This window comes from Macrobrachium nipponense, chromosome 46 (genome assembly GCF_015104395.2).
Source record: "Macrobrachium nipponense isolate FS-2020 chromosome 46, ASM1510439v2, whole genome shotgun sequence".
Classification (NCBI taxonomy): Eukaryota; Metazoa; Arthropoda; class Malacostraca; order Decapoda; family Palaemonidae; genus Macrobrachium; species Macrobrachium nipponense.
The window spans coordinates 13,354,021-13,377,607 of NC_061106.1; the positions used below are offsets into that span (position 1 = coordinate 13,354,021).

General features: G+C 42.4%; 1 protein-coding gene across 3 annotated transcripts in view; it reads left to right on the forward strand.

Moving 5' to 3' along the window:
- The window catches only part of LOC135214757 (WD repeat-containing protein 81-like), a 211,296-nt gene that overhangs the window by 132,338 nt on the left and 55,371 nt on the right, over nucleotides 1-23,587 (forward strand). For all 3 annotated transcript variants that reach the window (XR_010314462.1, XM_064249109.1, XM_064249110.1), the window contains exons 14-15: nucleotides 3,577-3,740; nucleotides 5,342-5,426. Coding sequence is in view for 2 of the 3 variants with exons in the window: in XM_064249109.1 (XP_064105179.1) it covers nucleotides 3,577-3,740; nucleotides 5,342-5,426 (249 nt within the window). In the remaining variant the exon portion in view is untranslated. The remainder of the gene's footprint in view (nucleotides 1-3,576; nucleotides 3,741-5,341; nucleotides 5,427-23,587) is intronic.

A 23,587-nucleotide genomic window follows, 5' to 3' on the forward strand; every position in this document is an offset into this window, starting at 1 on the left:
ATCACTAAACAAATTTGAGAGCGTATCACGGACAGATGCGTTCAATCTTAACACCAGCGAGATAGTGAAAGAGTTATGGTTTTAAAACGGGTCAAGGGATGCGTGGGAGGAAGTCACGTGACCCTCGTTGAAGTTTTGGCCGAAAAAATGCGTTCGCCAGCGAGATAGTGAAAGAGTATAGGTTTAAAACGGGTCAAGGGATGCGTGGGGAGGAAGTCACGTGACCTCGTTAAGTTTTGGCCGAAAAAAAATGCGTTCGCAGATCCACACGCTCATCCGATGTCCGATGTAAACAAAGCAGGCGGCCTCAAATGATAGAAATTCGCGCATTCGTATTCCAAGTGAAATTCGTATTCCAGAATGAGGGCGTCACTTCGTAAGTTAAAAAATTCGTATACTAATCGGTTCGTAACCCAAAGTATTACTGTATCACTCCTAATGAGGAGCTTCGAGAGGTCTTGCCCACCCAGGGAACTCAGGCCTCCGGGGTGGGATGTGACTCTTGTCCTTAGGAGCTTGACTTGCAGACCCTACGAGCCGCTCCGAGAGTCGTCAGACAGGGATCTGACCTTCAAAACCGTCTTTCTGCTGGCCCTGGCATTGGTGAAGAGAGTAGGAGAACTCCACATCTTTCCTTCGATGTTAAACACTTGAGGAGATGGAAATCAGTTACGCTCAATTTTGTCCCGGACTTCGTAGCGAAGACTCAAAACCCTTCGGTCCCTGATGCCAGATTCGAGTCCTTCACGATCCCCTCCCTGGAAGACTTCACTGATAATGATGCAGATGAAATGCTGCTATGTCCTGTGAGGGTGCTACAGCTCTATCTGAAGAAAACTTGACACCTCAGGGCTGAGTGTCGATGCCTCTTCGTTAGCACTGGGGTTACCGAGAAAGAAGTGTCCAAGAACACTATTTCTTTCTGGCTTCGTGAGGTAATCCGGAAAGCGTACGACTCAGACAGGAGTACCGACACCAGTACCCTTCGTCTGAGAGCCCACGAAGTCAGAGGCATTGGTCCAACCCTTGCATTCTGCAAGAACTTGTCCATGGCACTGGTACTGAAGGCAGGGGTTTGGGCCAACCAGACCACCTTCACCTCCTTCTACCTTCGGGATATTGCCCACAGGTCCTTGGACACTTTTTCCTTGGGACCCGTGGTGGCTGCTCAACAAGTTGTGTAGCTTACTCAGCTCCTTTACTGGACAAGGTACCATCTCATCCTTGTGAGAATGCATGAATTGAGAGTGAATGAGAGTGTGACTGGCTTCTCTTCCTCCTCTTTTTCTTCCCTCTCCTTGCGGGCAGAGGGTAATGGTCGTCACCACACTGGACATGATGATGGAGCAGGTAAGTTACGTAACTAAGCTCCATTCTATCCCTTTCACTAGGGATAGAAGCGTTTATCCGTCCCTTCCCTAACAAGGGGGGAAGCGGACACCAGTGAGAGACAAACCCAAGACTTTATATTTGGCTCTTACATAGGACCTAGTTCTTGCTTGCTATTCATAAGAGGTACGCTTGCCTCCCTCTTATGAATTGGTCCAGAGGTCTGACCACTGATCTTGCAGTGCACACTCCGATCAGTTGGACAGAGGCTAGGTTTCCCCCTTTGCTCCTACGACTAGGGAGGGAACCCAGGTTGGGCGAACACCAGTCTGTTCACAAGACTCAGATTCCACCCACCAATAAGTGAGTCTTCCTAATGTAAAAGACCGAGGGTTTGTATTACGTGTCGGAACAAATCACAATTTTTGGAAGTAAATTGTATTTTTATACATGCAACTTACCCGGCAGATATATACTTAGCTATAGACTCCGTCGTCCATAGCTAAGTATATATCTGCCAGGTAAGTATGTATAAAACTTTATTGTATCTTAACAATATCATTTTTCCTAACTATACAAACCTTTACATATAGTCCCACCTCATGCCACCCCTCACTCTGTTCCTGGGCCTAAAGCAAAGTGATATGCTTACCTCCAGTCGGGTGGGACTCCCGACCATCGGACAAGCAGTTACTATCGAACTAACTTGTTAGAAATCTTACGACCGGTCCAGCTGGCGCTGAATAGTAATTCTTTATGTAAAGGACCTCAGGTTTGTATAGTTTGAAAAAATATAATTTACTTCCAAAAACTGTGATTTTTCCACTAGTCATCAGGATTTGAATAGTACTGGATAGATTAAGGAACTCTAATGAATTTCCCAACAACACAAGTAGCTCCACCATGGCCAAAGCAAGAATGTTTTACAGTTTGTCTCCCTTGCTAGTGGTACATCTACAGGAAACTTTTTAACTTGGAGAACTTACACCAATCTTGTCTTTGCTAAGTCCATTAGAACCTGATTGTGTACATCTGCTACCTTTAGAGTTTTTCAGCTAGGTTAAAAGGCACAGATATTTTAGCTCAGGCAGTGGTACATACTACTACCAACCCTTGAGAGTTTTTATGTTTCCCAAATCAAGTCTAGGATGCTGTTCCAGTAAGTATAGTCTGTGACTTTCTGTTCTGATCACTGGAGTTTATCATGAGGATGCCTTCTGTTTGATGTATACACATTTGTGTTCTTTACAGTGACCTATCAAGGAATGAAATTCATGGGTTTGTCCTTCACAGCATACATACTTATATAGTAATGGGAGCTCAGCTCCAGGCTGCCTGGTTAATATTCAGCAGCCTTCACTTTCTGAGCAAAGACATTTTTTCTCAAATGCACCCAGTCTTCAAGGAACCTAGGGCTTGGGAGAGAGAGTTATAAAATATTTTCTATGAAAGAGAGCCTCAGTTATTTTATTCTTAGACTCTCATTCATAGATATGTCTCCCTTTTTCTTGAGACCCTTGGATTATCTCAAGTCTGAGAATTCTGTGACAGTTTCTGTATTACAATTGGCAAATTCAGTAGTATTTTGCAGTTGAATGCTTCCCAGATAAATTATGACTTGGATAGTTTTTAAATTACCTTGTAATAAGTTTTTCTAAACAAAGAAAATTTAGGAATAATAATTTTTTTATGTAGACTCAGTACTTACCATCAAAGTTACTGATCCTTCTGATTTTCTTAATCTAATTGTCCTGATTACCAAGAACCACAGGATCCATGTTCACCTGCAAATCAGGAACAAAGTTTCCATGATTACAGGCTAATAATAAAAGTGAGTTTGTTTGGAAATTTTCTTGTAAAAATATTCTTTTTATTCAAGAAATTTTTAGTTAAACTTGTCATGAATGGGGTGTTTTTTCTGGTCATAATTTTTTACTTGAATTTTTTGGTAATGTTACAAAATGGTTTAAGGGCTTATATGCATCAGTTTTATATGGATAGTAAGCTACCATTATTGAAATTATGATAGTTACTTATTCTTATTTAACTAATATAAGCAAGACAATCCTGCCTGTGTTAAGGCATTTACAAATACTATTTGGCCATTTCTTAATCCCTACAGTGCATTGTTAATTTGTAGGAGCTTACATTTAGTGTTATTTTACGTTTAGCTTTTATGCCTTTTAATATTTTGTAATGCTTTGTACTACGTAGCTTTGAAGCCTGTCCCTTTTATCATTTAACTAGGACTGTTGATATAAGCCTTGGTAATGAAGGTGTAACTTCTCCCTGTGAGGAAGACTCACATTCAAGCAACACAGAAATCACCCTTAGAATGGAATCGGAAGGAGTTTTGGAAACCCCTCGTTTAGAAGCTGATCTTACAGATGCTGAGGCTGAAGCTGAACCAGGTAGAATTTCCTTTTGTACTCTTGGAAGCATAGTTGCTCATCTGTAGACTTCATTTCTTTTCAATAACTTATGTGAATAATTTTATGGGCATTTGTATGAGGAATACAAAGTATGTTGAGGATAGGAAAAGACTTAAGTAAAAAGAGAAAGAATAATTGAAAATTTCAAAATTTTGTAGGATAACAGGTATGACTAGTAAAAAACAGAAGTAGCTTTTAAAAAACTATAATTTCTAAATGTATACAAAAGGAGGCAAAGAAAGTAAGGGATACAAGATTATAAATTTGGCAGAGATGAAACTCAAAACTGTCATGAATGCTGCAGACCTAGACTTAGGGGTAGTGCTCAATTTCACCACCACATGTGTCAGCTTCTTAGATACATTTAAGGCAGTAAGAGGATGGCAAAAGCAAAGATCACAATGGAATACATACCAAGAATGATGGGAAATTGGATGCATGGAATCAGTAGTATATACTTCAGTAAGGATTTTTTGGGAAATACTTAACTAAATATTTTTAAGCTGCTGCAAACACTAGTGAGAGCAGTTTAGTGATGAATATTTGTAAACTTATTTTTGTTTCTTCTACTGAGAGCAGTTTAGTGATGAATATTTTTTATGGTGTCTGCATGTGACCGTAAGAAATGTTTCCCAAACATTTTATTGTTCCTTTAATTAGATTGTCCTTCATTATCAGTTGTGTATTTACCTTGTAGTGATATTTGTCCCTTAAAGGAAAAGGTGAAAAACCTGATAAATAACCATTTGTGATAGACCTGTCCAAGAACATTCACATGCTTATTTACATAATAATTAGAATTTGTTGGTTAGCACTAGTTCTTATTACCAGGAAAAGGGAAAATTGCTGTACAGTACTTGAGTGAAATAGCCAAAAGACCAGTGAGATTCATTAGACCACTGCAAAAGGGAATTGGTTACAACCATTGTAAGGTGGTAATTAAATGCTTTACTCTGAAATTTAGTTAGATTTTTTCTCCAGTATACTTTATGCTTTTATTCTATGACTAAGCCATTTTCTATACAATATGTAAGTACAGTGGTCCCCCCGTATTCGCGGGGGATGCGTACCAGACCCCCCCGCGAATAGTTAGAATCCGCGAATGTTTGGAACCCCTATAAAAATGCTAAAAACAGCCTATTTTGTTAGTTAAAACTTAAGAAAAACCACTAAAAATTTTCATACTTGATTTTTTTAATAGTTTTATCACAAAAAGTGCATTTTATGATGAAATTGATAACAAATACCAGGAATTTGTGGATATTTCTTATAGAAAAATACCGCGAATGCGCGAATTTTCCGCGAATAATGCAGGGAAACGTTCCCGAGAGAAATCTGCGAATGTGTGAGTCCGCGAATCCGGAGAACGCGGATACGGGGGGTCCACTGTAATGCTGGCTGACCTTTCTGAGTCATAGGGTATTGAAAATGAAGCATTGAAAAATTTGACGTGATTTCATTAGCAAAACCTAGAATGTAAGAGATTTAGATTTATGTTGCAATGTACTGTTAAGTACTAATTTTTTTGGAATAAAATAATGCTTTTATGTGATTATTAAAGCTTATGCACTGTATTTCAGAGGTATTTGTATTTGAGGGTGGAGAAGATGACGTAGATGCTAGTTATCCTGAAACTCCCTTACAAGAAACAAGTGACCAGTTAAGGTAACCCTGCTTAGCTCTTAAACTGCTTTGTATAATATTTTTCATTACCTATTCCTCAAGATCACATGTAAAAGTTCAGTACTTTTGGAAAAAAGTGGAAAAACATACTTTACTGATTCAGTACAAGTTTGTTTTCCACAAACTTATCCTTGTTATAAAATTGTAAAGCACGTACTAGCTCTATGGAGTTGACAAAAAGATTACGGCTACCCGATGCACTCTTGTTCCATAGGTATCTATAAATCCCAAAATTTTTGTAGTGGTCCTTGTTGTTTCTTTGGCAATTCCCTTTAACAGAATTGACTAAAACAGGATGTAGGTTTCATATTACTATTTAAAATTAAAAATATGAAAATTTTTTTAAAGAATTCTTGAAAGCGATGGATTTAAAACTTTCCTACTCGGAATATAGCATTTCTGTATGGAGAGTTATCTTGTTCTTACACCTTTACTTTCAACCTGATAACGTAGGGATCATTTCACAGGAACTTCTAATTTTGAAGAAAATGGCATTAGGTACCTAGAAACAGTTGTTTCACAGGAACCATTACATATACATATGCAACTTGAACCCCCATAATACATATAACTCTTATTTTACAAATGCTGTATATTTCCGCATATAAGGTGACCTTTAATCTTAAATTTCACCCCTAATATTTTGGGATGTTTTATACTACCATTTTAAAAATCAAACCTTGAATTGTAAGTGATGTTTATCAGTAAGTAGTTAGCTTCGGCTGTGGTGCAATAACCAACAACATACGTGAAAGGATTCACAATATGAAATAAAGTGATAATAAAGGTAATAAAACCATTTTTACTTTATAGTTTACTGGCATATTTTAGGAATACGTAATTCCATATCAATGAGATGAACTTTTATCTATGCGAACTCAGCTGAGTAAATGTAAACATTGAGTTATGGTTGTGCTCACAGGAACCGTCATCTTTCAGTAACCTTTCAGAAATTTTAATGGCAGTACAGGCGGCCCGTGGTTAACGGCGCAATCACTCAACGGCGAATCGGTTTTACGGCGGTCGTCAAAACTATTCATTAAAAAAAATAAGGCATTTTAAAGGTATCTTTACGGCACAAATTTCAGTTAAAAGCGCCGCTTGCGCCGTTGTCTAACGAGTCCATACATTTGTAGAAATGCCGTTCAGACCATAAAGGTTATGCAAATTATATTAACAAATTTTATGGAGAATTATTACGTAGGTATTAGGGTAAAATATATGCCTCTGACGCTGTTCTATGCCGAAAATATCGAGTTACATAAGTGCAAATTTAGCTATGATGTGTCGATTCATCTGTTCTTATGCTTTTGTTTTAAAATGTGTATGAAAATGTATTACGTGAAAGGCATTTTATTTCTGTACAGAAAAATATGATACAAAGGCAGCTGCTTTGAAACTGCCCTTCACGTTATCAAATACGATATTTTTTCATGTTCTTTCTTGTAAGCCGCCGCCTGCCGCTCTTCCGAAAATATAGATTTAAAAAAAGTGCAAATTAGCGATCGATGTGTCGATTTTATAAATGTTTATGCTTTTATGTTTAAAATGTGTATGAAAATGTATTACGAATAGGGTATTTTTATTTCTGTGCAGAAATATAATAAACAGGCAGCTTTTGAAACTCCCCTTCGAGTTATCAACTACGTTGTTTTTTTTCAAGTTCGTTCTTGTATGCCGCCGTCTGCCGCTCTTCCGAAAATATCGAGTTACATAAGTGCAATTTAGCTATGGATGTTCGATTCATAATGTTCATGCTTTTGTTTAAATGTGTATGAAATGTATTACGTGAAAGGCATTTTTATTTCTGTACAGAAATATGATACAAAGGCAGCTTTTGAAACTGCCCTTCACGTTATCAAATACATATATTTTTTCATGTTCTTTCTTGTAAGCCGCCGCTTGCCGCTCTTCCGAAAATATCGATTTAAAAAAAAAAAGTGCAAATTAGCGATCGATGTGTCGATTTTATAAATGTTTATGCTTTTATGTTTAAAATGTGTATGAAAATGTATTACAAATAGGGTATTTTTATTTCTGTGCAGAAATATGATAAACAGGCAGCTTTTGAAACTCCCCTTCAAGTTATCAACTACGTTGTTTTTTTTCAAGTTCGTTCTTGTATGCCGCCGTCTACCGCTCTTCCGAAAATATCGAGATAAAAAAAAAAAAAAAAAAGAGTGCAAATTTAGCAATCGATGTGTTGATTTTTCAAATGTTTATGCTTTTATGTTTAAAATGTGTATGAAAATATATTACGTAAAGGTATTTTCATTTTTGTACAAAAATAAGATACAAATTAAGGCAGCCTTTGTAACTACGCTCCACGTTGTCAGGGGATGGTTTTTCATGTTCGTTCTTGTCCACCAGTTCCGAAAAATGCATTGTGTTATTTTATTAATTATGCATCTTTTCCATAAATCCTTTAAAAAGTAATACATTATTTCACTGTATCCAAGAATATTGTATGTATTCTCATATAATTGTATTTTAAAATACTACGGCAAACTTAAGCCCGTATTCCGCGGAGCGGCCAATGTTGTGGTTTGAAATCAGCTGATGAATACAAGTTTGTTTCACCATAACGCAATTCTGAGCGAATGCTCTTGCTTCTAGTTAGCATAAACGAATATCTATATACTTGACTTATATGAGACAAAGTTATTTTCCTTATACAGCGTGTTTTTAGGTGGAAAATATTTATTGAATATGTCCTCGTTGTGAATGTGAACTACTATTTTTTTCGTTAACAGATTACGTTGGCGGCATGTTTATTGCGTAAAAAATTACGTGATTCCGTTCGCAATAATCCTTTATATCATCGTAATACGAACTTTACGTTATTTATCTTCTATCGGCGTGGAAAACCACAGTAAAATGTGTTCTTTCAAGCACAGTAGTTTTGATTAAAATGATTTTATCCCAATTTTATCTACAGTTGTGTGTGATGGCAGACGTTTACTGCAGTTTTATCCTTGTTGCCGATGTACGATAATAGTCATTAGCAGCTTGAACAGTTTTCTCCGCTTCAGTTATAACTAGGTTTAAATTTAACGGTATATTTCCCGGTTTGATTCTTTAATCTATATTGATCTCTGATCTATAGCGAAATAAAGTTATTACATTAAGATATCTCAGTTCTATTCTATACATAACTCCATTTATAACAAATACGGTAATGTTGCACTGTAGTACGATGATCGAAATACAAGCCAAACAGATGTTATCCAGTTCGGTTGTACTTAGAAAAAAAAAAGTCGTTTTCTCGTTCGGTTGTTCATGGTTGTACACGTTCACGCAACGAGTATAACGTTAAAACCACACTTTCATCATTCTCTTTTGCTGTTATTGAACTTATGTAACTAGAAGATGGATAAAGCTAGGCCATTGTAATTTGATCTCTCATAAAATCGGACTATCATAAGACTAATGATCATAACCTGAACACTACAGCTACCTGTACACTGTATAAACTTTATTATATCTTTACATACTCTAGACACCCACATGTACTGTACAGTAAATTCTATAGTACTATACTGCATAAATATAGTTTTTACTTAGTGCGCCGTTGTGGATTACGGCGCCCTTTGACTGGTCTAGAGTTTCAAAAGAAGGTGTGCGGCGGCCGTAGGCTTTAAAATCGCTCAACGTCGAAAATCGCTTGGCGTCGGTGGCCAGGAACGGAACCCCTGCCGCTAACCGAGGGCCGCCTGTAATAACATTTAGTATAATATTGATTTTGGATGACACTTTTTGGATTGCATACAGTTTAGAACAGTTCAGTCATACGAATAATAATTTATGTACGATAATTATTGTACATTATTGTATTGTTGTTAGGGGTTGTTTGTTATTGGCGATAAAATGTAAACATCATAATGTTTTGCCGTTTAGGCGATGCATGTAGGAAAAACATGGTATAGAATTGCTTTATTATGTTCATTTTGAATTTCTAAGGATAGAGTAAGTAAAACATCATTTGTAATAAAATCATCTTTGCATAACCAAAAGGTAGCCTACACACAGATGGTTTTGTAATTTAGTATTCATCTTATACTACAGATATGAGATAAATTAATGAAAATTTGCCTTATTTTTTTTTTTTACCTTATCTTATCTAAAGGTTTTCTTATACATGGAAATATACAGTACTTTATTACAGAGGATGGAATCATTAACTGAAAGATGTAGTCATGAGTTTTGTTCCTTTATGAGTAAGCTTCATTAGAGGGCACCTTATCACAATATTACTATTATTTTTAGCTATTGAAGTGGGGAACAAAACTAGTTTATATGGTCATATACATTATAACATAGTATTGTATTGAAAGACATTTGTCAAAGCTGTGAGAGCAGTTAAGCTGTCCTCTGCAGTGATTAGTTGAATAACATCATGGAAATGTTATGTATTCAGCACTGAAAATGTCTGGGTGAATGCACTGAAATTGCTGATAATCTTGTATTACTCTGTTCTGAGATGAATTTTACCTACTGTTAAAGTTAGCTTATATATCTCCCTGCTGATAGGTATGTTGACAATCAAAGAAAAGATCAAATGGCTGCCCCTGGGGATGACTGTCAAGTACACCTGTTCTTCACTGTGTGTGTGTGTTTCGAATGTTTTAGCTCTTGTCAGAATTCTCCTTGCCACCATTGTGTATAGGTGCTTGTTGGTATTTCATGGCTGATTACTGCCATCACAGTACTGTACATTTATTTTTCCTATGATGCCTCTTCTGGAATTAAGGCTAAGAACATTAGGTTCTGTAGGAATGATTACTATGTTACCAGGATATTGATTTTTTAGGAGTATAAGAAGAGAAGGGAAGCCGAAAGATTGCGAAAGTAGTTAGTTAGATCAGGATGTCAACTTGTCATTTCTACCCCTTCCTTTGTCTTTCTTTACCTCCACCTTCCACTTCCCCTTTCGGTTCAGGAAAAGCGTATTGAGAATTTAGAACAGGACTTAACCTTATTTTGGTTAATACAGAGTTGTTCCGATACGTAATACAAACCTTTCAGTCCTTTAACAATAGGAATATACTTTCAGCGTAGCTGGAATTACAGCCGTTGAATCTTGAACAAGGTGGTTAGGCAGTAACTACCGTGGGGCAGGCTAGCCTGCCCGGATGTAAACACTCCACTTTACTTTCGGCCGTCTTCCGAGGAAGACGTGTTTGTGAGCTCCAGCTGACTGGTTGTTAATCTTTTTTCCCGGTGGGATCCTTTTGGTGTATTTTTTTATATTTAAATAATTATGCCTATACAGTGTTTGATATTAATACTAGACAAAGGTTTGTCCTTGGTTTTTCAATTAATATACAAACCCACTTTTTGTGGTAGCCTTTGTAACCGCCCCTCTACTTGTGTTAAGAGCCGGCGGCTAAGGTGTGCCAACATATTATTTACATTCTTTCGCGCTTTAATACTGGCTCAGACCTGCATGAGGATGAGATATGTATTTATCGTGAGGATGAGACATGTATTTAACGTAAGTGGTATTGATCCTGTAACGGGACATGTATTCATCCGGAAATTACGCTTACGCTTGGGAATTACCAAGGGAACTGCAAAGGTTTGTCCGTGTTTTGTTGTTATGGTAATTTCTCTTTTCCTTCTTCCTTTCACTTACTATCGGAAGAAGGTAGAAGGATGGGCGTGCGGTGTGCTGATGTTTGGGGATCTCCTCTCACTTCGGAGGGCGGCGCCCTTGGATGTGTGAGGATTATCCTCATTACTTTAATATTTTTTTCCTTATTTTACAGACCAGAGGTGATTGTGTTTTCAGCAGTATTGGTTGGATGCTCTTAGTATTGGTTATCCTAACCTTGGAATTGTACCTATGACTCGTAGCATGTTGCGTACCGATCCTCGAGTGTGTGTACTGATCCCCTGCTGATAATAATTTTCATTACCACTACCACCCGGGCGTTATGTCACTGGACGAAGCTGTCGCGCTGCCCTGTGAGGTTATCTACTCCCGATAGTAGAAGTCTGGCAGAAGGCGAAACCGAAGAGGAAGAGAGCTCGTCAAGTGTCGTCATCCTCCTCTTCGAGATCTTCATATTTTAATGCCTCCCCCCTTCAACTTTTAGGCTTTGCCGTAAGAGAAGGTGGTCCCCCCCCCCCCCCCCCCCACCCAAGAAGTCTCGTCACAGGACTTTTAAGGGTCTGTCTCGCTCCGGTGAGGCAGGTGGGTCTTCCGCTGGTCCACGGGGCCCGTCTCTCCTTCCTCGGGGAGGAAGCAGATGGGACCATGGAGGTACCGGCCACTGCTGGTATCTCCTCTCCCGGTTCCGAAGGTTCCACCTCTGGACCGGGAACCGTCTCGGCCGCCCGCTTGTGAGCGTTACCGAGTGTACGGTCACCTTCGGGTGACCGTGCAGTGTTACGGACTCTGAGATCTCAGAGACAATGTTACGGTGTCGAAATATCCTGGAAAGGGTCGACACAATGTTATGGCCTCTGAGAGAGGTCCGCTTCAGGTTCGATATGAAATAATAAAAAAAAATATTTCAACACCAACAGTTGAAACTGGGGATACGAATATAGAAAGAAACACTAACACAACAAAGGTTTATTTACAAGCTTACTAACAAAGGTAAATGCAGAATGGTATCTCCTATTTACATAAAAAGATAGAATCTTACACTGCATGAACTGGGGGAACAGTGATGCAATTCAAATACTTGCTAGTCAATTTGGCAATTCGACGCGCTGGCTTCATAAATGTAGAGCGGCAATTGCAGTCATCCTCTTGACTCCGTATTGCAGAAACTAGTCTACTTGAAAGGCAGGAACTTCCCCAAAACCTCTAGCAGGACCTTTTCTTCTCTGAAGTCTTCTCGACGTCGAGATAATATGGTCGTGCACTCCTGAAGACGACTAGACCAGTATCCAACCAACTCTTGAACAACTCTTCTTCTGATTGATACTTCGTCGGTTCCTTCGTCTCTAGTCTCTCACTGACGATCACTGCTGCTGATCTCTCACTGATAATCTGATCTGTGGCTCTTACTAAGGATATCTCTCTGTGACTAACTGGTGATCTCTCTCTTTTACGATCTCTTCCTTCTCTTACGATCACTGTTTGCTCCTACTTCCTCCGTTGTATGTATACGGCATCCCCGGGGGCGGGACCTACGGCGAGCGTCACAGGCTCCCAAGTTTACTAGGACTCCCTAGATGAACCTAGACGAGGTATTGCATCAGAAATCGCGGCGTTTCTCACGTCCCGACAAGATCCACAACACTCCTGCTGATTCTAGAACCATCATGATAACAGGTACCTCCAACACATTGCGCTAACGCCTTCTTGCGGCCGAACTTCTCGAAAATGCGTTCTTCTTTACTTTATCTTTCGTTGCTAGGAAGCAATTACCATCACACGCCCCCCCAAAAGAGAAAAAAATGAAATCAACTGATTTTATTTTATTTTTTTTTTAAGAGAAGCAAGAATTAAACAGCGGGGAAACAATTCTGCATAAAACTTCCATACTTTCTCATTCACTCAACCACTCGTGCCAAAACAGAAAACAGTCACTAGTCTACTCATTCTGAGAAAAATCTCTAGAGGTTACTAACTATATCATTATCCTTCTCTCTTACTTTTTCCGTTTTCTGAACTCTGATTAAAGCTTATAAATACTAAAACACCTCTTGTGTTTTTCTCAAAACTAATTTCAATCGGTAACACTGTCACGCGGGCGGAGGCCACGGCACGGGGCGTTGTTTATAATTCTGAAGCAAATTTACATTCATTGCCTTTGCTCTACTCTTACCCACATTAATTCTATAATGTATACTTCCCCTCTCCTCTAACACTGAATAAAGACCTTCGTACTTATAAGGTAAAAATGGACTTTCTCTCGAGACTAGTACTAAAACTTTATCTCTTACACAAACTTCTCTCTTTAGCTCTAAGATCAAGTTTTCCTTTAATTTCCCCTTGACTTCCGTTCGGGTTTTCTTTCGCTAAGTGCCAAACGCTTCCGTTCTCCTCCGCTAGTTGCCAAACATCTCTTAGATTGTTTTTATAATACTCAAGATTAGTTATGCAATCCTCTCTACCTTTACTTCTAGGCAAAGTTCCGACCATATTGATAAATACATTCTCAAAAGATTTGCCTACTGAAGGAATATTACGCAACGGAATTCCGGTAATTACTTGATTCGATTTCCCGGCAATTTGATATTCAGGACAGCTTAAAGCATACCTCTTCACGTCATTTTTCATCTTAGACCAAAAGTACACCCTACTAATACACTTGAAAGTTTTATTTACTCCCAAATGTCCTTGCTCGTCGTTTGCTAACTTCAAAACTAGTTCACGAAGCTTCCTAGGAACTACTAATTGTTCTGTGACTTCCCCTTTACTACCTGACTTCGGTCGAACATAACGACACAAAACTTCGTCCTTGAAACAAAAAGTTTCCTTACACACATCATCGAGATCATCATCCAGCTCACATTAAAAAATTTGGGTTAGTGTCTCATCCTCTCTCTGCAACTTGACTAGCTCATCCTTATCCAAAACGTTAAGAGCCTAATTCATCACCGTAACTAGGACTAGATACCTGTACATTTACTACGTTACTTCCAACAGCCACACCTTCCGTTTGGCTATCACTGTCCACGATAGAGTTCGGTCTCTCAGCCACACTCATGCCAAGATCAACCTCGCTACCTCTATCACACTCGTTCGAATCCACGAACTCACTCACGTTCGAATCCACGAACTCACTCTCGTTCGAATCCACGAACAAATTATGACTGTAGTCTACGTCTGTATCTAAACCCGACCTAGTTACTACCATTTCAGGCACTGGAATATTCCTCACAACAGGATTCACATTCTTGGATAAAGCTAAGTCATTACCGACAATAATGTCAACGCCTTCAACGGGCAAACTGTCCACAACTGCAAGTTTTACTTCTCCTGACACTACCTGACTTTCTAAATTCAACTTCAACAAAGGACAAAGAACACAAGTGTTAGGAAATCCACCTAACATGACTTTCTCTTCCATATTGATTTCTGCCCTGTTCGGCACACACACTCTTCGAATCAGTGAGACAGCAGCCCCTGTGTCTTGAAGCAAGACCACTTCTCTCGAATCTACTCCTCCAAGAGAGGAAACTACGCCTTCTGACAGAAATTCGCCAAATATTTTCCTAGTTTCTCTCATGACAGAAATTCGCCAAATATTTTCCTAGTTTCTCTCATCACATCATTACTACTAAACGAAAGGTTAACAAGAGATACTGGTTTCTTACTGTCCTTCCTTTCTACGGCACAATTCCTCGCTAAATGCCCTTTCCCATTACATCGGAAACAAGTTAATTCTGAGCCACTAGATGCCACTTTACTCTTACAAACCTTAGACGTATGACCAGGTTTTCCACATGTATAACAGGAATAGTAGTCACTTTTACTCGCATTACTATTACTAGGACTGAAACCTTTACTACTTTGCACTCTACCAGACGAAGGATCATTTCGTTTCTTACTAACACTCTAATTATGAGTTAGACTATATTCGTCAGCTAGCCTAGTTGCTCCTGTAAAAGATACTTCTCGCCTATCCTCCATATAAAGTTTAATCTCAGGGGATACGTTATCTTTGAAGTTTTCTAACAACACTAAGTTCTTCAAACTATCAAAATCCTCAACCTTAGCAGAAGTTAACCAATCAAAAAACAGCCTTTCTAACTCTTTACCGTATTCTACATACGTAATATTTTCATCCTTTCTCAAATTTCTAAATTTCTTACGGTACGCCTCTGGTACTAACCTATATGCGCTAAGAACAGTTTCTTTCACAATATCGTAATTATCACATTCCTCCTTAGACATGCAACTATACACAGTAAGTGCCCTACCACTCAAAACTGACTGCAAATATAAAGTCCACGTTTCTTTAGGAGAACCTACTCGTTCCATTAACTTCTCAAAACACATGAAATATGTCGTAACATCTTCCTCATCAAACTTTGGTACTAATGTTAGCACTGCATTCATACCTAACGTATCAGCTTCATTTTCGTTCTCGCCTGACCGACTGTTACGAGTACTTTCCCTTAACCGAACAATTTCCAACTCATGCATACGCTCTTTCTCTCTCTCTTCCTGCTGCATTACCAACATTTCTCTCTCTTGCTGCATTTTCATTACTTCTCTCTCTTGCTGCATCCTCATTGCTTCTCTCTCTTGCTGCATCCTCATTGCTTCTCTCTCTTGCTGCATTTTCATTGCTTCTCTCTCTTTCTCTTGCTGCATTTTCATTACTTCTCTCAGATGCTCTTTCATCTCTCTCATTCTTTTCTCTTTCTTTCTTCTCAACATACTCACGGAGATCATTCCCCTCTAGACATAGTAGCTTACCTGACTCAATAAACTCTTTCACCATCTCACTCATTCTGATTCTTTCTATATTCTCCCTGTTTCAAACTGTTAAAAGTGTTGATAGCCTAGGCAAGGTCGCCACAATGTTACGGACTCTGAGATCTCAGAGACAATGTTACAGTGTTGAAATATCCTGGAAAGGGTCGACACAATGTTATGGCCTCTGAGAGAGGTCCGCTTCAGGTTCGATATGAAATAATAAAAAAAAATATTTCAACATCAACAGTTGAAACTGGGGATACAAATATAGAAAGAAACACTAACACAACAAAGGTTTATTTACAAGCTTACTAACAAAGGTAAATGCAGAATGGCATCTCCTATTTACATAAAAAGATAGAATCTTACACTGCATGAACTGGGGGAACAGTGAGGCAATTCAAATACTTGCTAGTCAATTTGGCAATTCGACGCGCTGGCTTCATAAACGTAGAGCGGCAATTGCAGTCGTCCTCTTGACTCCGTATTGCAGAAACTAGTCTACTTGAAAGGCAGGAACTTCCCCAAAACCTTTAGCAGGACCTTTTCTTCTCTGAAGTCTGCTCGATGTCGAGATAACACGGTCGTGCATTCCTGAAGACGACTAGACCAGTATCCAACCAACTCTCGAACAACTCTTCTTCTGATTGATACTTCGTCGGTTCCTTCGTCTCTAGTCTCTCTCTGACGATCACTGCTGCTGATCTCACTGATAATCTGATCTGTGGCTCTTACTGAGGATATCTCTCTGTGACTAACTGGTGATCTCTCTCTTTTACGATCTCTTCCTTCTCTTACGATTACTGTTTGCTCCTACTTCCTCCGTCGTATTTATACGGCATCCTGGGGGCGGGGCCTACGGCAAGCGTCACAGGCTCCCGAGTTTACTAGGACTCCCTAGATGAATCTAGACGAGGTATTGCATCAGAAATCGCGGCGTTTCTCACATCCCGATGAGATCCACAACACACCTGCTGATTCTAGAACCATCATGATAACAGGCACCTCCAACACATCGCGCTAACGCCTCCTTGCTGCCGAACTTCTCGAAAATGCGTTCTCCTTTCATTTTATCTTTCATTGCTAGGAAGCAATTACCATCACATGCAGCCAGGGTCCAGACTGTGGAGTTCGCTCCCCGTGTCAGGACCAAGGCACAGAGCGGAAGATGGTAGGAGTCACTTGGGTGACTCTCGCCAAACCGGCGATCGCTCTCTCAGCGTTCGTCCGGTGCCCAGGGTTGACGTGATGTTCATGCACGCAGAGACCGGTGGAGGCTGGCCATCCAGCCCTCTTTTAATTAATCCTTTTCTTTCAGAGACAGCCCCACCCAGACGACGGTCGCGTTCATGTGACCGACCAGTCTCGGGGGTGGCAGACGCTTTACCTGCCAGGTAGGAGTTTCGTAGCCCTCCTCGAGGAAGCGTTCTCTCCACTGCTACTCCAACAGGCCCCTCCGGACAGGTGCAGTTGGGCCGTGTTGCTTCGGCAACTGCCCCAACTCCGTCCTGAATGGAGGACCTGTCGGTTGTCCTGAGGAACTGCCGAAGAGGAAGTCCAGGAAGAAGAGGAAGGTGTCGCCGTTGTCTTCTGCCGCCTCTTCCCCTTCGACTTCTGAAGCCCCCCTGCCGAAGAAGAAGAAGGTAGCCTCCTTCCCCCCTAAGAAGTCTCGCTCAGAGACCTCTAAGGGTCTGTCCCACTCCGGTGGGACAGTTGGGGCTTCCGCTGGTCTTCCTGTTCCTTCGGGAACGGGGCCCATCTCTCCTTCTGTAAGGAAGAAAATGACGGGGACTGGAGGGGTACCGGCTAACACCGTTACCTCCTCTCCTGGCGCCAGAAGTTCTGCCTCGGCGCCAGGTACCATCTCAGCCTCTCATTCGTGAGAGGTACCGATTGTACGGTCACCTGTGGGTGACCATGCAGCCAAGACCCAGGCAACTGAGTTTGCTCGGCGCCAGGATCCAGGCACGGAGCGGAAGACAGGTGGGAGTCGCCCAGGTGACTCCCACCAGGCCAGCGATCGCTCTCGTGGCGAGTCGCCGGTACCCAGGGTTGATGCGACGATCCCAGACCAGCAGTGAGCTGAGGCGAGGAAGCGGTCCCCTCAGTCGCCTGGACCAGCCTTGGCTGGTCCAAGCGGCGTGACGCGCCGTGAGGACAGGCCTTGCTCCCACCCCGACAGCGGACTCTGCCGCTCCCCTAACCGCCGCTCCCACTGGGACCGGGCGGAGAGGGGGACCAGCAGCAGCTCTTCTGACCCTCGGGACCGTCGCCATGGTTCTCGGTCCAGCCGCTCGACCAGGCCTGCAGATCGATCGCCACTGCGGGTTGGCGAGCGTCTGCAGCCCCCCCCCCCGCCCCCCCCCCCCCCCCCCCCCCCCCCCCAGCTCGCCGGTTCTGCCAGTGGGCGAGGGGGGAGCGTCAGATCTACCTCTTCTGTCCCTTCAACTTCCTTGGGCTACACTGGGAAGAGCGAGGCGATCAGGAGTGATCGTGAGGGGCGCGCTCCCACCGCAACAGCGGACTCTGCCGGTCCCCATACCGCCGCTCCCACCAGGACTGGACGGATAGGGGAACCAGCAGCAGCTTTTCTGACACTCGGGACCGTTGCAGTTGCTCTCGGTCTAGCCGCTCTCCCCCGGAGAGCCGCTCGACCAGTGCAGCCCAATTGCCAGCAGCTCTGAAGAGACTGACGCTCCGTTCTTGGTCCAGCGTTTCTCCACAAGAAGACCGCTGGTCCAGACCTGCAGCTCGATTGCCACCGTGGGTTGGCAGTTCTCCCTCACCCGTCCCTTCAACCTCCTAAGGCTACACTGGGAGGAACAAGGTGAACAGGAGTGACCGTGAGGAATGCACTTCTTACGGTCTGGCCACAAGCCTGGTTCGGTCTTGGGACCAACAGATCCTCGCTCAAGTGGTCGAGGGACCATCACCGACGTTCATGTGACAGTCCGTCTGGACCACGCACTCAGAGACCAGGGTGGGCTTCCCCTTCAGTCCTCTTGAGAGGGGTATCGGCTCTCTCCTGTCAGGTGCTCGCTCAGCCCCCACCCAGACGACAGTCACTGTGGCGGCAGACGTTAAGCCTACAGTACGAGTTCGGAACCCTCCTCGGGAAAACGTTTTCTCCAGACGGTAACGTTTTCCTAGACTCTGAGCGGCCATCACTGTATGGTGATGTTGCTCGTACTCGCTTCTCCGACTGCTAGTTCCACTGGGAAGGCGAGCGAGTATCCAATCTTCCTCCCCATTCCCTCTTTCCGTATGGCTGCGAAGGGAAGGGGAGGGATCCTGCAGAGCGTTCTCCGTAGGATTCCACGTTGGGGACTGTGTTCCTGGGGGGACCTTCGGGTCCTACTGGACATAAGTCCCCGTCGTTGAGGGAGGATCTTGCCCCATCCTCGATTTCTACGGGAATCGGGAGGATCACCACCCGATGATCGTCTGACGAATTCGGTGGGGGTTTCGCCGAGTGCATAGAATTCTTCGGAATTTCTAGCACTCTCCGAATGTTCTATTCTTCTACGATCTGCAAACACTTGGGCGAAACCACAGTCCAGAGTGGGCGAGACGAGAATCCCAGATAATTGTTATTACGATAATCGGGAATCTCGCCGAATGCTCGAATTCCTGGAATTTCTAGCATTCGAGAAAAGCACTGCTGCTGAAGGAAGAATATCTAGGGGAGGGCTCAGCCTGGATGGACCTGACAGTCCGTCGCCTCAGTAGGCGACCAACGGGTGGGAACATCCAGTTTGTCTTGAACTATCGTCTTCGGTATCCTGTTATCACCATAGAAGTTTTCCTTCTGGGAAAACTTCTCCTTCACTCTCTTCATTAGAGAATGCTCTAATGAAGGGTGTCTGCTTCCAGTCCTTATTCTTGTTCCTCGAATGGAATAGAATTTAGGATGGAGGTCTATGTACAGGAACCTACAAATATACTACGTACATTGCCCTGGTGACATGCTTCTGTTATCAGTTGAATTGTCCGAGGTGTAGGCACATACCGTAGTTAACTCTACGGGTTGTGACCGAAACGAACAGTATCATCTTAATTGAACTGCAACTTGGGACTGCCCTGCAAACCTCCCAGGAGTTACCAGTTTCGATTTTGAGATACTTATGGTATTGTTACAACAACACCTCAGCGTTTGCATTCACCGAAATCCATTTCGATTAAATGCAAATGCTCGAGCGTATTTTTTTGCGCTCGATGGTTCTAGCCGAACGCATTCCTTCTTGGAATGGATTACCTGGCAACTTAGGATGACGAGTGAGCGAGAGCTAGCAGTGTATTGGGCTGCCTGCCGCAGCCCAATACCAGCTGGCTCTCCGAGATAGCATGGTCGGATTATATGTCTCTCCTCTGCAATGATTGACTACCGAACCGTATCTCTGCCCGGCAATCACAGACTTAGGTCTCTGGTTGGCTGGAATTCTCCCATACGTGAATCTCTATTGCATCGCCTTGGACATTGCAAGAATTTTCAGGCAGAGATATCTCGATAGACTCGCTATCATCTTTCTGTTTATCGCACGGTAACAGAAGTCTGTAGCCTAGTCTCCCGCTGCATCGCACCTGCTGCTGCGATAATGCTGAATGATTTCTTCAGACATCTGAGTTTGTCTTCTAAATATATCTCGTATTCGTAGGTGTACAATTGTTCATTGTTCACCCCGAATTGTAGATGTATAACAGAAGACATCGCCTGTTCCCCGCCCCGCCAGCTCTACTTCCAAGTATATAGATGTCCTCCCTGGATAACCTGGGAAGAAGATGATGATGATTCAGCCCATGAGAAGTGGTTCTTCAGGCAGTACATCCCTGTGTTTTCATTACTGAAAAGCGCTCCGCTTTCATTGCAACTCCGACTAATCACCGAACAGCAATGAAGTAGCGGTTTAGCGTTTTTAGTCCTTTGTAAATCACAGAGATTAAACCGTCTTCGCGGGTTGGTGTCATCGGCGGGACTTTTCTAAAGTTCAGAATCTTGAGAGTTACTTCTCTTGATTTGGCTGTGAAGACGTAGGTCTGCATTCGCCTACCACCTTCGTCTTCAACGGCACATAGTGATGTTTCTCCTTAGCTGAGATTCAACTACTATGAGAACTTCTGTCTTGCCATCAGGGGCCTCGGTCTCTAGAAGGCAATTGACTCTCACCTGTTGGGCGCATGCCTTGAGAGAATCATCATCTCGCCTTCCGGCATCCGTGGCAACAGATAGACGATTTGTATGGTCTCTCGGCATAACCCTTCAAAAGGCGAGGGTCATGTGACTACGCCTTGGATGCTTGGACAGCTCGCCTCACACAACCGAACGCAGTCAGTCAGCAGCTGTTGAAGCGTCCAAGACCATCACAAGCTACGCTGCGGACTTTGTATCGGTTGTTCCAGATCAATCATTACTTTGTCCTACTAGCGTGTTCCATCGACACCCACCATGGAGTGTCGGTGTCTTATCCACTGCGGAAATGAAGAGACTTCGCCACAGTGGGGTACGAGACCGCAAGAGACTTCACTGCAGTGGGATACGAGACCGCGAGACACTTCGCTGCAGTGGGGATACAAGACCGCGAGACACTTCGCTGCAGACGGATAGACTAGTATGGGTACTGAACATCACTCCGAAGAATATGTCGGACAGGAAGATGGATAGGTCATCGCGACCATATCCTTCTTTCCCTCTGGGACTGCCCACGGGTCCTTGGAACCTCATTTCCCTGGACCAGTGGTGGATGCTTGCAAGATGTGTTTGCTTACCCAGCTCCTCGACATGACAAGTTGCATCTCATCTATGGTGTGCAGTTGTAGAGGTAAGAAGGATGCGAGAGTGACTGGCTCCCCCCCTTCCATGCCTCGTCTCTCCATTCCTCGTCCTTTGGGTTGAGGATAGGACTTGAACTCACACTTACTGGTCGGATGATTGATGCGGTAAGCCTGTACATAAGCATCATTTTTATGTTTCTTATCAGAATCATAGAAGCAATCCCGCTCCTTCCTCTAACAAGGGGAGGAAGGAGACTGACAATAATGCAAACCCTTCCCAGAACTTTGCATTAATATCTCCGGTGCCAATATTCTTCACAGCCCTTTTTTGGATGAGTCACGATCCCTCACTCATTTTGAAAAGGCCCAGAAGTCTGACTCTTGATCACGCAGCTCCTATACTCTGATCAAGTTGTCAGAGGCAGCAGGGCACTCCTCCTCGCTCTTATGACCAGAAGTAGCAGCTTAGGTGCGCAGAACTCCAGTCAGTTCTAGAGGCTCACTCAGATTCCTCCCACCAATCGGTGAGTCTTCCTATTGTTAAAGGACCAAAAGGTGTGTATTATGTATCGGAACAAAGAACAATTTGTCGAAAATTGTATTTTTCCTAACTATACAAACCAGAGGTCCTTTAACAAATATGCCCACCTCATGCCACCCCTCAATCTGAACCTGGGCCGAAAGGCAAAGTGGAGTGTTTACATCCAGGCAGGCTAGCCTGCCCCACGGTAGTTACTGCCTAACCACCTTGTTCAAGATTCAACGGCTGTAATTCCAGCTACACCGAAAGTATATTACTATGGTTAAAGGACCTCAGGTTTGTATTGTTAGGAAAAATACAATTTTTGACAAATTGTTATTTTGTCTGAATTGGTTAGGAAACTGTTCTGGGTCTCCCCATAGGACTGTCTCATGACAGTTGGAAGTCCACCGCCAGGGAACTGGGTCAGTTCTGGGGGCGATATAGTTCTGTGCCCTCTTTCGCCTGCTCCGTTTTTCACACTTGTAGTCTCATATAATGGTTAGCCAAAGGATTGTTTTGGAAAACGTTAGTCCTCGCTATGCATGGGACTTCTGCTGTCATCAGTACGATAGGACTAATTATATAGGTAATATAGACAGTTTTATTAAAAATAGAGTCTGTAGTGAGTTACTTATTCTGATGTTATGTCATCTCAATTGATTGTTTAACCAGTCTCTTCATCTTTTGCACATTCTGCTAGCCTGTTCCCTCTTTCTCCATCAAGATGCACTTGTTCATTCTTTACATTGTTTTTTCTTTGGCTGCCAGCAAATCTGTTACTCCTGCCTCGATTAATGTTTCTCTTGAGGATGGGATTAATGTTGTGCAAAGAAGTGCAATTTTGTTTTGCCCGCTCACTACCTTAAGTATGCAGAATCGTGTTTAAAAACAGTAATGCCCTTAGTCCACTACTAGTAGTGGTTAGTCTTTTCCTGAACCAAAGAAAGAGCTGTCCTTTAGGCTCTAAGTTTTCAAGCTCGGGTTTTAATATTTTGGGGAGCATGAAGGTACATATATTGTAGGGAGTGTACCTTTTTATATAATAAAGGTGTTTACTTTTAGTGACTGTTATTTTATAGGACTTTTGGACCCAGGCACAGGTGTCCCCTCATGGCACTTCTGTTTCACTCTGGCTGAATTGGAGTGGTTTCCTCTGCAAGGTTCCTCTTTGCTGCACATATATGAGAGCCTTGTTCCCTGAATGGAATCCAACTTCTGGTGGCCTTAAGATCCAAAAGGTATTCCAGATCAGGTAAAAATGTTTTGGGTTTCATGCAAGGAACCTTTAGCTCAATTGGCTGAGTGGATTTTGTCTAGCTGTACTACCCACCATCCTCTTCTGAATGTGGGAATTGGCTAACTTTGACAGTAGGTAAGGTTCATCCCAAATAATATAAATTTTCATAATAGAATTTATTATTTGGATACTTACCCATTGTTAAAGTGGACCCCAACCAGCCTCCC